The sequence below is a fragment of the Pelophylax lessonae genome (assembly GCF_965119305.1).
Source record: "Pelophylax lessonae genome assembly, chromosome: 3".
Lineage (NCBI taxonomy): Eukaryota > Metazoa > Chordata > Amphibia > Anura > Ranidae > Pelophylax > Pelophylax lessonae.
Window position 1 is genome coordinate 553368560 of NC_138770.1, and position 16973 is coordinate 553385532.

The 16973-nt window shown below is 46.8% G+C and overlaps 2 protein-coding genes across 2 annotated transcripts in view; both read left to right on the top strand.

The window, feature by feature from the left end:
• Positions 1–16973, top strand: part of HNRNPU (heterogeneous nuclear ribonucleoprotein U) — a 458517-nt gene that overhangs the window by 393804 nt on the left and 47740 nt on the right. The gene's annotated exons all lie outside the window — the stretch shown is intronic.
• The window catches only part of EIF4A3 (eukaryotic translation initiation factor 4A3), a 31186-nt gene that overhangs the window by 7566 nt on the left and 6647 nt on the right, over positions 1–16973 (top strand). The window contains exons 3-6 of the mRNA XM_082252353.1: positions 4571–4637; positions 11954–12016; positions 12406–12538; positions 12630–12710. Of these exons, the coding sequence (XP_082108479.1) occupies positions 4571–4637; positions 11954–12016; positions 12406–12538; positions 12630–12710 (344 nt within the window). The remainder of the gene's footprint in view (positions 1–4570; positions 4638–11953; positions 12017–12405; positions 12539–12629; positions 12711–16973) is intronic.

Sequence of the window (16973 nt, forward strand, 5' to 3'; positions counted from 1 at the left end):
TTTCATCCAGGGTGCCTTGAGGCTTCTTCAGGGCTGGGGTGCCTTGAGGCTTCTTCAGGGCTGGGGTGCCTTGAGGCTTCTTCAGGGGTGGGGTGCCTTGAGGCTTCTTCAGGGGTGCCTTGGCAAAATGCCTTAAAAATGTATCAAAAACTGTATGCAAGCCAACAGGTGGATGAAACCTGCCTTTTAGTTACACAAAGCCACAGGTTTTAATTATGCACCATTACGACTTTCTAGACACTTGCATCACAACAACCAATGATGACATCAGTTAAGGATGGTGCCTGTCGCCTCCACAGCATCCTTGTTTGACCCTCCTCTGCCCCTCTCCCTCAGCACTGGGGTCGCATTAGCTGACTGAAATTGAGGGAGAAGAGTAACTTTGGAATACTAGTTAGTACCAGTGTGCAAAAGTGTATTTGCTTTGGGGAAAAAAATGTAGTTCTAACGTTGGGTATCCTACTTGTGTGGATGTTGCTGCATTATGTAAACTATTAGAATAGTTTTTTAACATTTTAGTATGGGGTGCCTCGAGACTGAAAAAAGGTTGAAACCACTGGTCTAGTGATCCGTATGGGAAGAATTTTGCTATGCAACGTTTAGGGTTGCATGATACTTATATCTTTAAGTGCTTTTATATAAAGCTCCATAAAAGGTTACTACCACAAGATAACTTCCAATGATGTTTATGGGACCCCAATCCCTTATAAGAAGTTATGTATAGGTGGAGAGACTGTCCTCTTACATTTCCTAATGTTTGAGACGTATGGTGTGAATCTACACTTTAACTTTGAGATAGAACCCATCTAGCCCCCCTTGTTGTTCTTAAGCATATCCATTCCACGTGAATAATTATGCTACCAAAATGTGTGTGTGCTGTAAATTGCCTCCAGCATTGTTCCTGTTTCTTCTTGCTGGAGGCTGCCATTTTGCTGAAACCTAGAGCATCTGAGCATAAGTAAATCATAAAGCAGAACTAAACCCATTGATTTAACAGTTTCAAAAAAAAGTTACATCTCTGAAATGCCGGAATTGCTAACTCACATTTGCTTGTTTCCATGGTAGTTGCAGCTCAGACGGAAGCAGTTTTGTTGCTTGTAAAGGATAGGAGGGTTTATTTCCACTATTAGACTCTCAGCAGATCGGCTTCTTTTAGTGCTTACAAATGGAGAGCAACTGAGTATGTGCAGAGCAGGGTGAGACAGTGTCTTACTGGATTATTAACTGTATAGGCACTTATTTATAATGTTTTACAAAGCTATACCTGCAAAAGGGCTCAGCCGGAAGTGATCTAGCAGGACCTTCTTTTTTTGACTATGTTATGACTCATTGGATACTGTTAAAGTGGAGTTCCACCTAGAAGTGGCACCTTTCAGGGGGGACCGGGTACCTGTTTTTGACAGGTACCCTTCCCCACTTCCGGGAGATGGCCCTGCAGTGCTGTCCCTCGGACGTTTAGCCCCCTCCTCCTTCCCCCGCTGCCGAGCCAATCTGAATGCGCAGCCATCTTCTCGCATGCACATTAGGGACCCGCCCGTGAAGCTGTAAGGCTTCACTGCCAGGTTCTCTCACCAGTAATTGTGGCGGCAGCACCCGACAGCCGATGGAAACATCGCTGGAACAGGTAAGAGTCCTAATATTAAAAGTCAGCAGCTGCAGTATGTGTGGCCACTGACTTATATTTTTTTGAAGGGGGAGAGGGGAGGCTGGAACACCGCTTTAAGTTTATTCAATTACTATATTTTCTGCAGTCATCCGCTGCTAGATTTCTTTTGTACACATACATACCAGATATGTATATATTAGTGAATTTTTTACAACTGTTTTTAAAGAGCGATAAACTGAGTTAAAAAGTGGGCCGTTTGCCAGGGTCCCTTTGTTAAGACGGGGATGCCATTAACCTCCCTGGCGGTATTCCCGAGTGTGGCTCGGGGATCATTTTCAGCACCAAAAGCGGTAACCCCGAGCCACACTCAGGATTACCCCAGAACGTTACTCACCTTCCCTGCTCTTTCCCGCGCTGTGCACGGCAGATTGCCGGCACTTACCTTTCCGGTTCTATCCCTGCGAACGTTGCGACGCGGGGGGGGTGTAACCGGTGGCAAATTCAAAAGTGTAAAAACCCTAAATGACATGATACAAAGGTGTGATTACACTGTATCCTGCCATTTCAGCACCGGATTGCACCTGGTGACTTTTCCTGTGCTTTTCCAGTGCTTTGTGCCTGGAAAATTTTGAACGACCATGGTATCCAAAAAGCATTTTTTTTTGCGCAAAAGTGCTTTTAGACGAACTGGAAAACAGCGAAACTGAGTTACTTGAAGAACTGAGCGATAGCGATTCGTGGGAAAATTCATCATCGGGTACGTAATGTGACGACAGCGACTATTCTGTCTCTTTCTGGCACATAGCTTGTGGAATTTGGGAAGTATATCAAAGGATTCTTCAGAATTTCCAACGGAGCGATGTGCCAGAGAGAGACATCAAAATCGTCGATGTCGTCACTTTCCGTACCTGATGATGAATTTTCCCACGAATCGCTATCGCTCAGTTCTTCAAGTAACTCAGTTTCGCTGTTTTCCAGTTCGTCTAAAAGCGCTTTTGCGCAAAAGGAATGCTTTTAGGACGCCATGGTCGTTCTCTATTTTCCTGGCACAAAAAAATGGAAAAGTCACCAGGGGAAATCCTGTGGTGAAATGGCATGATACAGTGTAATCCGTTAGGATCACAGCTTTGTATCATGTCATTTAGTGTATTTACATTTTTGAATATGACACTGCTTCCACCCCCCTGTGTCGCAACGCTCGCAGGGAAGGGAACCGGAAGACAGGTGCCGGCATTGGCCGAGCACACAGCAGGAGGGCGAATAGAGAGGACGGCGGGGGATCGCAGGGGAAGGCGAGTTTTAAGATATAAAACAGATTTCTATGCAAAACAATGTACCACTTTTAGCACAGAAATCTGGACATAATCATACCGTCAGGGAGGTTAAAAAAACTGGATGCATTAACCGCTTGCCGACCGCCGCAAGTACATTTATTGCGGCAGTCAGCCCCTCCTGTGCAAAGCGACGTAGTACTACGTTGCTTGCCCAGGAGCCTGTGGGGGGCGAGCGCGCGTCACCGGAGGCGCGCTCTCGCCCCTATCTCGCCCCGCTCGTTCGCGGCCACTCGCGATCTCCCGCTGGAGAGGGAGAAAGGCAGGCAGCTAATGTAAACAAAGCCGCCTGTCATTCTCCCTGGTGTAACAGCAGAGACTATACGATCCTGCTGTGTAAAAGCCATGCCCCTTGACAGAATCACGCCCCTAGGGACACACTTAACCCCTGGATCTCTAATAAAGTTAACCCCTTCCCTGCCAGTGTCATTTTTACAGTAACAGTGCACATGTATAGCACTGATTACTGTAGTAATGTCACTGGTACCTTCAAAAATGTCAGTCAAGGGTCCGATCTGTCCGCTGCAATGTCGCAGTCCCGCAAAAAAAAAAAACGCAGATCGCCGCCATTACTAGTTTAAAAAAAAAAAAACGATAAAAATGACAAATCTTTCCCTTAGTAAACGCAATAACTTTTGCACAAACCAATCAAAATACGCTTATTGCAATTTTTTTTTTTCTTCACAAAAATATGTAGCAGAAAACAAATTGGCCTAAAATGTTAAAGTTTGATTTTTACTTTTTTTTTTTTTTTTGGGAATTTCATATAAAAAATATTGTTTTTTCAAAAATGTCGCTCTTTTTTTTGTTTATAGCGCAAAAAATAAAAATCGCACAGGTGATCAAATACCACCAAAAGAAAGCACTGTTTGTGGGGAAAAAAAGGACATCATTTCATTTGGGTACAGAGTCGCACAACCGCGCAATTGTCCGTTAAGATCACGCAGTGCCGAATCGCAAAATAGGCCCTGGTCTTTGAGCAGCCATATCCTCCGGGGCTTAAGTGGTTAAAGGGAGAAGTACAGCCAAAGTTCACTTGGCTATACTACTTCAGTTTGTTCTGCACTCTTGTGACCCGGTTTCAGCCAACAGTGGGCTAACGTCATAGAGAGGCAGCCAAGCTGGGGGAAGATCGTGACCATATGGTTGGGATCCACCCAAGAGCCTGGACTGGCATCTGCCTTAGCCTCTCAGTGAGCTGCTGAGGGCCTGAGCCAGCCACACCTGCCCCCTCCGCAGTCTAGTGCTCCAGTGAGTGCCAGGGTGGGGGGCAGAGCAGAGAGCTGGACTGACAGTCACCAGTCTCTGCTCAGAGCAGCAGGGAGAACTTAACGATCAGTGGTGTTTGATCTCCCAGCCTTAGAGCCAGCAGAGGGGACAGATGCAGCATCGGATCGATGCTGCATCCACCTAGGTAAGTATGATTAAAATAAATAAATAAAAAATTCAAGTTTTTAGATGTTTGATACTGGCAGCCTCCAGCATTCTGCTATTTAGCTTCTGGATCTCTGCTTTCTATGCTCTTCACTATAGTGATTTTGCGCTTTGGTTTCTAAATAATGACTATTGGATAATTTAAATTTATTTTAGTTTCTGCTTCTTTTGGATTAAATGTATCTATTTTGTCTTTCAGGTCACAGTCTGGTACAGGCAAAACAGCAACATTTTGTGTGTCTGTTCTTCAGTGTCTAGATATTCAGGTAGTTCTACCTTGCTACATTTTGGTTTTATTAGATTACACCTATTTTTCTAGTATGTTTTGTATTATGCAAAGCAAAGTGCCCTTTTTTAAGGGCTGATTCTTGGCAGTATGTGAATCTGGTCGTATGTATGGCCCCTTAAACGTGAATTCATCTGGCTGCTTTAAATTTAGGTGTAGATGTCTTTGGTGGGGGATTCAACAAATCTGCTGCACCACTTTACCTGGAGCTTATCCCCAATGTATTGCGCAAATTCATGAACCATCTGCGACACTTGGTTTTCATAGCGACTTGTGCAGCACATTCAGGTAGTTCCAAAATGTGCTACTTCTACATTGTGATGGATTGAATGCGCTAAATTCAAAATAAAATACTGACAGGTCGTATCTTACGAAAGTAAGCATACTTTGTATGCTGTACCACTTTTAGAACACGAGAGACACTGTTACTAAATGTCTGTGTCAGCCTTTATGATTCCAGGGATTGTGGTTTTTATGACTGAAGAGGTTTTCAGAGGAGTGTTTTTTTTTTTTTGTTTTTTTTTTTAAAACCTCATTAAGAGAACAATCCGTTACCACCATGTAATGCAGTGATCACCCAAGCATGTTTGTCAAAAAAAAAAAAAAGCAAGCAAGTGGGTCTACTCTTGTATGCACTTACACGTATCTCCATAGTGCCACCATGCAATGCTTTTTTTCTAAACGCCTCTTCTCACAAGGTGGCCTGTATAGAGGCTGTCATGACATAAATGAATACTGCACTGGTACTTCACACAAGGGGGGGTGCATTGAGGAAGATGGTGGGGAGTCAGGGTAATGGCCAGATCTGCTAATTTACTTGCCACATATGAAACATTGTGATTTCTCCTACGTATTTTAAATCGTTATATAGTTCAACTGTGACACTTGCACCAAATCCACTCACTTTTTGCATTGTTACAGCTGGTGAAAATGCTTTTTACCTCACTTACTACAAGCAGGAATGATGGTGTATTCATCTGCCTTAGACTCTGGTTAATGCACTAAAGGCTTGAAATACTTAAAACAAGTTTTAAAATGCATCATCTCTTTCGTTGATTGACGGACACCGCTCTTTATCTTCATAATCATTGGGATATACTGCCCCCTATAGCAGTAGGACACTAGGCAAAAAAAGAATCTAGCTATGCCTATGGGCAGTCCCAGGAGGTGTATTCCCTCTCTGCGCTAGAAGTACTAAGTTTTTTTTTTTTTTTTTTTTTTTCCTGCCTAGTCAGGAGTAAGGACCTAGTTCCTTGCTGGGATCTCTGGTACTGGCATATTTTTTCTTTTTAGGTTTTCCTGTGAGATCTACAATTAACTGCCGAACTGGGCGACGGGCTGGATAATCTAGATCCAGATGTCACCCCAGTCTGGCCAGTGAGCGCGCGCGCGCAGACCTCAGCTCCGCGTTAGGTCGGCCGTGACATAGCCCTACTGGACGGGGGTTGGCCAACGAGTTTAACGCCTCGCGTGGTCACATACGACCGGCTCTCGGTCCGAGACGCAGCCTTCCTCCTGGACGATGGTCCCCCTATTTCTATGGAGTGGGATTCTGTCTGGAGCAGTGCCCACCCAGCTCCTGGCATGGTGAGCAGCTGTGTCCTCTCCCCCCTGAAGGGTTTTGGAGTGGACATGGGCCCCTGGGGCTGTTTGGGTGGTCTAGTCCACCATGGGGGGCAGGGCGCTATACTGGCGATGGAGGCCGGGGGGGGGTTGCGCCGCCGGTGAACTGGCTATCGGCTGTGTGGGGGGGGGGGTTGTGCCTGGTGGGGGCTCCTGCCTTGGTCTGTCCTTGAGGCCTAGGGTTCCCTCCTGGGTCCCTGGAAGCCTCACGGGCCGCAATTTTTTTGTAGCCTGTGTTTCTATCCACCGCGGCCATGTTTGTGCAGTCCGGCGACCATTTTGCCATTGAAATTAGCAGCGACTATGACAGTGGAGCCCTGTGGGTGGCCATTTTGCCAGTGGGAGCCTCTCCTCATCCCCTGGTGCTGACTCCTGGATCCTTTCACTTCCTAATCACCGCACGTGGAGTGCAGTTTATCCTGGTGGCTGCAGGTGCCTGTTTCTGCTGGGTGGCGAGTCTGGTGAGGTTCTCTGCTGAGGATCGCTTGGTGCTCTGTGCCTGGGGACTGTGTGGTGCTGCCAGCGCGGTGGGGGTTGTTCCTTGCAATGTTTTACACCTTTTTTTGTGGGGTCCCCCTAGTGACTCATGGAGTCTTTGTAGCACATTTCCCTACCTGAACCCTTCTTTGAGCCTGCGAGGCCCTCCGTGTCCCAAGAATCCATCAATGCACTGACGGCGGTCCTGGAGTCCTTTGTGTCCCTGGTGGAAGTAGCTTTTGGGCGACGGGCTAGCAAAAAACGCCCCCTGCCTCATCAGTTCCTTTAAGGATCCGGCTGATAGGAAGGCAGAGGCTGTAGCTCGCAATATGTACACTCTGGCTGGTTTGGCACGGAGTCCGGTATTCACCATTGCCTTGGTGTGGCAAACTCTGACCGAGTGGGCTAAGCTTTTACGCCGTGACCTAGAGGGAGAACAGCTCCCCCCCGCCTTTGCTGAGCTGGCGGACCAGCTGGTCCTGGGGCTGCAATTTATCTGTGATGCCTCTTTGGATGCGGCTCCCCCAGTGGCTCGGCTCTCCATTTCGACAGTGGTCCTTCAGCGTGTCTTTTGTCTCAAATGCTGGTCTTCGGACCAGACTTTTCAAAAGCCCTTGACTGATCTACACTTTTAATGAAATCGCCCGTTTGAAGCTACCCTGGATGACATCCATTAAGAGTCTCACAGGGGGGAAAAGTACCTTTTTTTTTTTTTTTTTTTTTTTTTTTTTTTTTTTTTTTTTTTAAACGCAGGCTACATGAGCAAGGAACCTCATCGTTGGCGTGGGCCCTCCTTCACAGCTCATAGAAAGTTATTTTTTCATCCTTCAGGATCGACTGACAAGGGCTCGAAGCCTTTCAAGGCCTCCTCTGGAGGATCCAAACGAACCTGGTCTGGCAAGCCAAGAGCGGGCTTCTCCACACCCACAGACAAGGCTTCTTTAGCACGTAGGTGCGCCCTCACCGTATCGAGGGTGGGGGATGTCTTTGCTGGTCTCCGGACCTGTGGACTTCCCTGGTACAAGACAAGTGGCTCCACAAAGTCATTAGGTCCGGCTACAAGATCGAGTTTCACTCTTCACCCCGGCAAGGTTCTTTCCATCCAACTGGTGCCTGTCCCCGGACCGCTTACAGGGTCTGTTTGGGGCTGTACAAGACCTGTTCCTTCAAGGGGTGAGTGTCCTGGTTCCAACTTCGGAATGTTTTCAGGGTTTTTACTCAAACCTGTTTACAGTTCCCAGGAAGGAAGGCAAGGTCCGTCCAATCCCGCACCTCAAGGCGCTGAACTGCTTTGTGCGGGTGCAGAAGTTCAGAAAAGAGTCCATTCGCAATTTCGCACAGTGGCGGCATGCCTGCGTCAGGGGGATTTTCTTGCCTCTTGACATCAAGGATGCTTACCTTCACATCCTGATATCTGCCGGTCACCAGCGCTTCCTCCACTTTGGGAGAGGAGCATTTATCAGTTTGTGGTGTTAACCTTTGGTCTCGCCTCTGCACCTCGGGTCTTCACAAAAGTGTTAGCACAGGTGCTAGATTTGTTAAGCCAACAAGGGATCGCGGTACTGGGCTACTTGGACAACCTCCTTCTGTGAGTGAAGTCTCCTACTGCTCTGGTGGAAAACCTGGAGATCACCATACAATCTCTGCGGGAGTTCAGCTGGATTCTGAATTTTCAAAAGTCTGCTCTGGTTCCATCCACAAAGCTGGACTATCTTGGTCTGACTCTGGACAGAGTGGTCCTTCCTCTGGACAAATTCCAGAAATTGCAGGCTGCAATTTTTCTCCTGCTGTCCAGCAGATGGTCATCCCTCAGGACTTGCATGCAGGTGCTGGGCCTGATGGTGTCTAAGGAAGATTCTGGCCAAATGGGACAAGACTCTGCAGTGTTTGGACTATCGGATCTGGCTGAGTCGGGGGCGAATTAGTCCCTGATATGGTGGCTTCGTTCTCCCGGGCTTCGTCTAGGCAAATCCTTCCTCCCTCTGTTTTGGACAGTGGTCACCATGGGTGCAAACCTGTCCGGCTGGGTGGGGGGGGGGGGGTGCATCCTCGGCAAACCTTCTGCTCAGGAGATCTGGACACTGGAAGAGTCCAGACTACCAAACAATGTCCTACGAACCTTGAGCGATCAGAATGTGTCTGGAACCTTGGGCGGATCGTTTTCAGGAATGCCCGGTGCGCATTCAATCGGACAATGCCACGGCCTTGGCTTATGTCAATCATGAGGGGGGCACAATAAGTGTCCTGGCGGCTCTGGAGGTAGCCAGCATTCTAAGGGAGACAGGTTTGTTCCAACCCTCTCTGCCGTACACATTCCCAGAGTGGAAAACTGGCTGGCGGATTAACTCAGTCGGCAGGCGTTTGACTAAGGGGAGTGGTCCCTGCATCTGGAATTGTTTCATCAGTTGTGTCTCCGGTGGGGCATCCCCGAGGTGGATCTGTTGGTGTCTCGGCTCAACCGAAAGGTGCAGAGGTTTGTGGCTCGGTTATGGGATCCTCTGGCGGATGCCACAGACTCATTGGTGGCCCCGTATTTTCTGATTTACGCCTTCCCTCCTCTCAAGCCTCTTCCAAGATTTCTATGCAGGATCGAGGCAGAAGGGATTCTGGTCATCTTATTGGCTCCGCACTGGCCTCGCCAGGCTTGGTACGCCGACCTGGTTGGGCTGGTCACCAGCGTTCCTTGGAAGCTTCCTCTCGGAGGATCTGCTGTCCCGAGGACCAATCTTCCATCCTGCTTTAGTCACTGGCTTTGATGGCTTGACTGTTGAACGCCTGGTGCTGATAGAGGTTTGTCTGAGGTCAGTGATTCCTACGCTGTTAAAAGCTAGAAAATCTACTTCTAGTAAGATCCACTATCGTACGTGAAAGATGTACATTGCGTGTGTATGAGTCTCTTGAGATTCATCTCTGCTCCTTCTCGGTGGCTCGGGGTTGAACAGAAATTTGCCTTGAGTACCATCAAGGGCCAGGTGTCAGCTTTGGCGGTCTTCTTCCAACGACCCTTGGCCACATACTTCCTGGTGCGTACTTTTCTTCAGGGTGTCTGACATTTGGTTCCTTCAGTGGGGTCTCTGTTGCTGCCTTGGGACTTCAATTTGGTGCTTTCGGTCCTCCAGAAGCCTCCCTCTTAAAATCTTTGGGAGATTCCCTTGCTTACACTGGCTCAGAAGGTAGCTTTTTTTTTTTTTTTTTTTTTTTTTTTATTGTGGCTATTACCTCTGCGTGCAGGGTGTCGGAATTGGTGGCGTTATCCCGTTATCCTGTCCACCTTACCTGGTGATTCAGAGATAAGATGGTTCTTCGCCCTTGTCTGTCATAACTCCCAAAGGTTGTCTCTGATTTTCATTTGAATGAAGATGTTGTTGCCTTCCCTGTGTCCCAGGCCTTAAACATCCAAAGGAAATTGCCTTGCTTGCCTTGGATGTGATCCGGGTGTACCTGGCAGCTATGGAGTCTTTCAGGAAGTCGGACTCTATTTGTACTTACGGATGGGCCTCGGAAAGGGCTGTCCGCTTTTTCTGTGACCATTTCCAGATGGGTCAGACAGACGGTTATTCAGGCCTGTTTCATCAAGGGTCAGTTTCCTCCTTTCCCTGTTAACCACTTGCCGATCGCCACCCGTCTATATAAGGCGGCGGTCAGCCCCTCCCAGGCAAAGTGACGTACCGGTACGTCCCTAGCCTGGGAGCGAATAGGGGACAAGCGCGTGCCGCCGGAGGCGCGCTCCCGCTCGTACCTGAAGAAGCTAGCGCGCCGGTCACTCGCGATCGCCGGGTAGAGAGGGAGAAAGGCAGGCGGCTAATGTAAACAAAGCCGCCTGTCATTCTCCCCTGTGTAAAAGCACAGGTCACTCGTAGGACCGTTGATCTGTGCTGTAACCCCTTCCCTGTCAGTGTAATTTTTACAGTAACAGTGCATATGTATAGCACTGATTACTGTAGTAATGTCACTGGTACCCCCAAAAGTGTCAATGTCAGTCAAGGGTCCGATCTGTCCGCCGCAATGTCACAGTACCGCAACAAAAATCGCAGATCGCCGCCATTACTCGTTAAAAAAACAAAAAAAATGACAAAAATCTTTCCCTTAGTAAACGCAATAACTTTTGCGCAAACCAATCAAAATACGCTTATTGTGATTTTTTTTTTTTTTACCAAACATAGGTAGCAGAAAACAAATTGGCAAAAAATAAAAAAAAAAAAATAGATTTTTACATTTGGGGGGGGGGGGGGGGAATTTCATATAAAAAAAATGTGAAAAATATTATTTTTGCAAAATTGTCGCTCTTTTTTTGTTTATAGCGCATGCTCAAAAAATCGCACAGGTGATCAAATACCACCAAAAGAAAGCTCTGTTTTTGGGAAAAAAGGACATCAAATACATTTGGGTACAGCGTCGCACGACAGCGCAATTGTCTGTTAAAGTCACGCAGTGCCGAATCGCAAAATACCCCCCTGGTCAGGAAGGGGTTAAAATCTTACGGGGCTTAAGTGGTTAATGTGCACTCTACTCGGGCGCTTAGTGCCACCTTAGCCTTCCGTCACTAAGCGTTAGTGAAGCAGGTTTGCAAGGCGGCCACCTAGTCGTCGGTGCGCAGTTTCACAATGTTTTAAGTGGATGTGTTGGCATCTGTGGATTCTTCTTTTGGCCGCAAGGTTTTGCAGACTGCTGTTTAGAGGACCTGGTCCTCTTCTAGGGCGTATTGTTTTTTTTTCAGGTGGGCTCCAGTTGTTTTTGGTTGAGCTCCTGTTGCCTGGTTGGCTACGGTAAAGGAATTTTTATTATTTTTTTTTTGCTGTTCCCACCCCTCATAATTGAACAAAAGAGAAAATGGGTTTTTTGACTTACCCTAAAATCCATTTATCTGATGTTCACTGACGGAGACCGCACCCAGCCCGCTGTGGAGTTGTAATTCTTCTGACGCTGCTTGTAACAAAACTGAGCTATAGCAGAGAGAGGGAGTATACCCCCTGGGACTGCCCATAGGCGTAGCTACTTTTTTTTTTTTTTTTCTGCCTAGTTTCCTACTCCTGTAAGGGGCAGTATAACCCAATGATTATGAAGATCAAGAGCTGTGTGCATCAATGAACATCGGAGAAATATTTTTTATGGCAAGTCAAAAATCCCCCCCAAAAAAAAAATAAAACCGTACATTTTTACTTTTTTTTTTTTTTTTTTTTTTTTTTTTTCTTCTAGGTTCGTGAAACACAGGCTTTAATCTTGGCACCAACCAGAGAATTGGCAGGGCAGATTCAGAAGGTAGGGTAACAGGTTTTTCATTTTTATTATACAAAAATGTTTAAAATGAACTTGTGTGGAATCCTTTTTTCTTGCTATGAATAGCAGCTGCCACTAAGTGATCCCCTGTATAGCATATTTGCACCTCTAAAACCTAAGATGCAAGCTCTGACCCTGGTAGCTTCGTTAACAAATCGTGATGGGAAAGGGGTGTGGCCATGGCTAGGAACTAGAAAGCTGGATGGTTATTGCACCCTGGCTTTTTGAAGTTCCTGTAACTCTATGCAGAGGATCTGGAGGTGCCTGCCATTCAAAGTAAACTGCCCCGAAAAAAGTTTTCTGCACAGTACATTTTAATGCACCATCAATGAGCTTTTATTTTAACATTGCTGTTTGCTTGCTTCTTACAGGTGCTTCTTGCTTTGGGAGATTATATGAATGTACAGTGTCACACTTGTATTGGAGGAACCAATGTTGGTGAAGATATCCGGAAACTGGATTATGGGCAGCATGTTGTTGCTGGAACACCTGGACGTGTTTTTGGTAAGGATTATGATAAAATAGACTTACCTTTATGGTAAAGCTAAAACATCTTTTATATATCTAGTATGTTAATCTTCATTGTTATTCACAGATATGATCCGCCGCAGAAGTTTAAGAACGCGTGCCATTAAAATGCTGGTTTTGGATGAAGCTGATGAGATGCTTAATAAAGGTAAGATTTTTAAGCTTCAAGTAGAACTATGGGCAAAACTTATCAGATTTTTTTTTTTTTTTTTCATCATCTCTGTCCCATTGTGGAGATTTCCCTTCACTTCCTGTCCCATAGCCAAACAGGAAGTAAAGGATAATCCCTGTAATTCCTTGGGGACCCCCAGGTCACCAGAACTAGTATCCCCATTGGAAGATTTTCCCTCTTTCTTTTATGGGGAAAACCCAGAATTTCACAACCCATGGTCTAAAAAGTTTTCTGGGTAAATTAAACCATGTGCCCTGGTATTTACATTTTGTAATTGCGATTTCTTAAAAGGATAATGAGACTATCCGATTGAGAAACCAATGTAGAATCCAAAGTTGTTTCTAATATCACTGATTTGAAGTTGAATTGTAGACAAAAGGGAAAGGCTTTTCTATATGAAGAGTGAAATTTGGTGTGTGACCCACCCCCCGTAAGTAAACACAACAAATGGGACCTGACCGATGGTGCCATGGCATATGGTGAGGCACTTAGAAGGGTCAGAAAACTAGGCAGTCCGGTCATACAGTGTTGATCACTGAGATAAATTGATCTTGTTTGTAACTAAGTAACACAAAATGGTGTATATTTGACTGACATTACCTATTTTCTTACATTTTAAGAATGTTTGTTTGCAGAGTTTGTATCTCAAAGCTTCATACTGAAACATTTTAAAAGCGCAGCCTATTTTTGTTAAACGCCATGTTTGGCCAATCTGAACTTTTACATACTGCTGTGTGAATATTTTACAAACCAGTTTCTCTTTTGTTCATTGACGGACACAGCTACTGATCTTCTTAACCATTGGGTTATACTGCCCCTTACAGGAGTAGGACACTAGGCAGAAAAAGTCTGGCTAGGCCTATGGGCAGTCCAAGGGGGTATACTCCCTCCCTCTGCTATAGGTACTCAGTTTTTTTTTTTTTCTGCCTAGTCAGGAGTAAGGACCTAGTTCCCTGCTGGGATCTCTGGTCCTGGCAATTTTTTTCTTTTTAGATTTATACATTTTTCTCCTGTTTTTTTACCTGTGCGATCTACAATCAACTGCTGGACTGGGCGAAGGGCTGGATAATCTAAATCCTGTGGTCACCCCAGTCTGGGCAGCGAGCGCGAGCAGACCTCAGCGCCACACAATATAGCCCCACCTGACAGGGGGCTGGCCTGTGAGTTAAACATCTCGCGAGGTCAAATACGAGCTGGTCTCGGCCCGAGTCGCAGCTTTCCTCCTGGCCGACAGCCCCCCATTTTGATGGAGAGGAGGTTCTGTCTGGAGCGGTGCCCGCCTGGTTCCTGGTAGGATAAGTGACTGTCCCCTTCCCCCCCCCCTCCCCCTGGAAGGTTTTGGGGGTGGATGGACCCCTGGATTTCCTTCCTTCCCGTTAGGCACTCCCCTCATCGGTCTGATGGGCCGTATCACCCCTCCTTTGCTGAGGCTGTGGGGGGGGGGGATTCTGTACCTGGTGGGGGCTCCTGCCAGGGGTCCCCCTTTCTGCCTGTCCGGTTTTCTGAGGCCTTAGGGATCCCTCCTGGGAACCTCGTGGTGCTGTACAGGGGCCGCCATTTAGCTGTATCCTGTGTGCTCAATGCATGGCGGCCATGTTTGTGTAGTCCGGCTGCTATTTTGCGGGGGTTTGCTATTAAAAATCGCGGCGGCCATGACAGGAGCTCTGTGGGCAGTGATTTTTGCGGTTGGAGCCCCTCCTTATCCCCTGGTGCTGACTCTTGGATCTTTTTACTTCTGGATCACCGCACAAGGAGTACAGATTATCCTGGTGGCTGCAGGTGCCTGTTTCTGCTCGGTGGGGAGTCTGGTGGGGTTCTCTCCCCCTCTGCTGAGGATCAATTAGGTGCTCTGTTACTGGCAACTGAGTGGTGCTACCAGAACGGTGGGGGGTGTCCTTTGGCAGTGTTTTTAACCACTTGCCGACCGGTCACGTTGACCGTACTGCGGCAAAGTGGCTCGATATCGTCCAGCGGCGTAGACCTACGTCGCTGGACTCCTCCCCTTGTGGGCGGCGCGCACGCGCCGCCGGAGGCTCACTCCCGCAGTTTTCAGTCACAGCGGGAGTCGGGCCAGGGGAGGAGCGGCGTTGATCACCGCCGCTCTTCCCCGATCGTCGAGGATGGAGTGTGGAGATCCGTCCGCTTGTGTAAACAAAGCGGGCGGATCTCCTAAGTGACAGGCAGGGACAAATTGCAGGGTTCAGCATAGCTGAACCTGCGATCTGTGCTTGTGTCACACAGTCCCCTCCCCCCACACACGTTAGTAAGCACCAGGCATATGTTAACCCCTTGATCACCAATAAAAGTTAACCCCTTCCCTGCCAGTGTCATTTTTACAGTAACAGTGCATATTTATAGCACTGATTACTGCAGTAATGTCACTGGTACCCCCAAAAGTGTCAAAAATGTCAGCCAAGGGTCCGATCTGTCCGCCGCAATGTCGCAGTCCCACAAAAAAAATCAGATCGCCGCCATTACTAGTTAAAAAAAAAAAAGACATAAATTTCCCGTAGTTAGTAGCTGCGATAACTTTTGCGCAAACTAATCAAAATACGCTTATTGCGATTTTTGGTAAAAAAAAAAAAAAAATCGCAATAAGCGTATTTTGATTAGTTTGCGCAAAAGTTATCGCAGCTACTAACTACGGGAAATTTATGTCATTTTTTTTTACCAAAAATATGTAGCAGAAAACAAATTGGCCTAAAATGTTAAAAAATGTTGATTTTTATATTTTTTTTTTGGGGCGAATTTCATATAAAAAAATGTGAAAAATATTGTTATTTTTTTCAAAATTGTTGCTCTTTTTTTGTTTATAGCGCAAAAAGTAAAAATCGCACAAATACCACCAAAAGAAAGCTCTATTTGTGGGGAAAAAATTTGGGTACAGCATCGCACGACCGCGCAATTGTCCGTTAAAGTAACGCAGTGCTGAATCGCAAAATATGGCCTGGTCAGGAATGGGGTAAAATCTTCCGTTCTTAAAGCGGTTAAAAATACGCTCATTGAGAATTTTTTTGTCAATGACATGTAGCTAAATACATTTTGGCCTAAATATATGACAAAAATTGAATATATTGGATATTTTTTAACTGTCAAAGTAGAAAAATATTGTTGTTTTTTCAAAATTGTCGCTTTTTTTATTAATATCGCAAAAAAATGAAAATCGCACAGGTGACCGCGCAATTGTCAGTTAAAGTCGCAAAAAGTGGCCTGGACGTAAGACAGCAAAATCCTCCGGTGGTAAAGTGGTTAAACCTTTTCTTGTGGGGTCCCTCTCTTGACTTATGGAGTCTTTGGAGCACATCTCCCCACCTGATCCCTTCTCAGAGGCTGCAGGGCCCTCCGTGTCCCAACTATCCATCAATGCACTGACCGCGGTCCTGGAGTCCTTTGTGTCCCATATGGAGGTGGTTTTTGGGCAACGGGCTAGCAAAAAGCACCCCCTGCTTCATCTGTCTCCTCAGATCCTGAATCTGATTCGGCCGCCGTGGATGTGGGACACTCTGCTGGGTCTGCGACCACGCGCCCTGAGTTCTCAGATAGTGAGAATGATTCCTCCACTTCGGCAACCGTGCACGAAAAGGCGCTGTGTGAGACCTTAAAAATAGAGGACGCAGCTGAAGCTTCAACAGAGTCGTTGGTTCCCTTTGGCACTCACAAACCATCCAGAGCAGAAAGGGGTTTCCTTTCCCTGCCAATATGACAGAATTGTCGCTAAAGAGTGGGGACGGACAAAAGTTCACCTTGTGGTCCCTAAGCGATTTGTTTATGGACCCTATAGACCCTCCGGTCTCCAGGTTGAACAAAGCAACCATGATTCCGGTTAAAGAGTCCCCGGCCTTTAAGGACCCGGCTGACAGGAAAGCGGAGGCTGTGGCACGCAATAGGTACACCCTGGCTGGTTCGGGACTGAGGCTTGTATTCACTATTGCACTGGTGTCGCAAACTCTGACTGAGTAGCTTAAGCTTTTACGCTGTGACCTGGAGGGGGAGCCTCCCCCCCCCCCCCCTTCCCCACCTATGCTGAGCTGGCGGACCAGCTGCTCCAGGGGCTGCAGTTAATCTGTGATGCCTCTTTGGATGCAGCTCCCCTAGTCGCGAGGCTCTCTGTTTTAGCAGTGGTTCTTTTTGTGTGTTTTTTGGCTCAAATGCTGGTCTGCGGACCAGACTTCTAAGAAGGCCTTGACTGATCTTCCTTTTCAAGGAGATCGCCTGTTTGCTCACAGGGAGGAGGGGTAC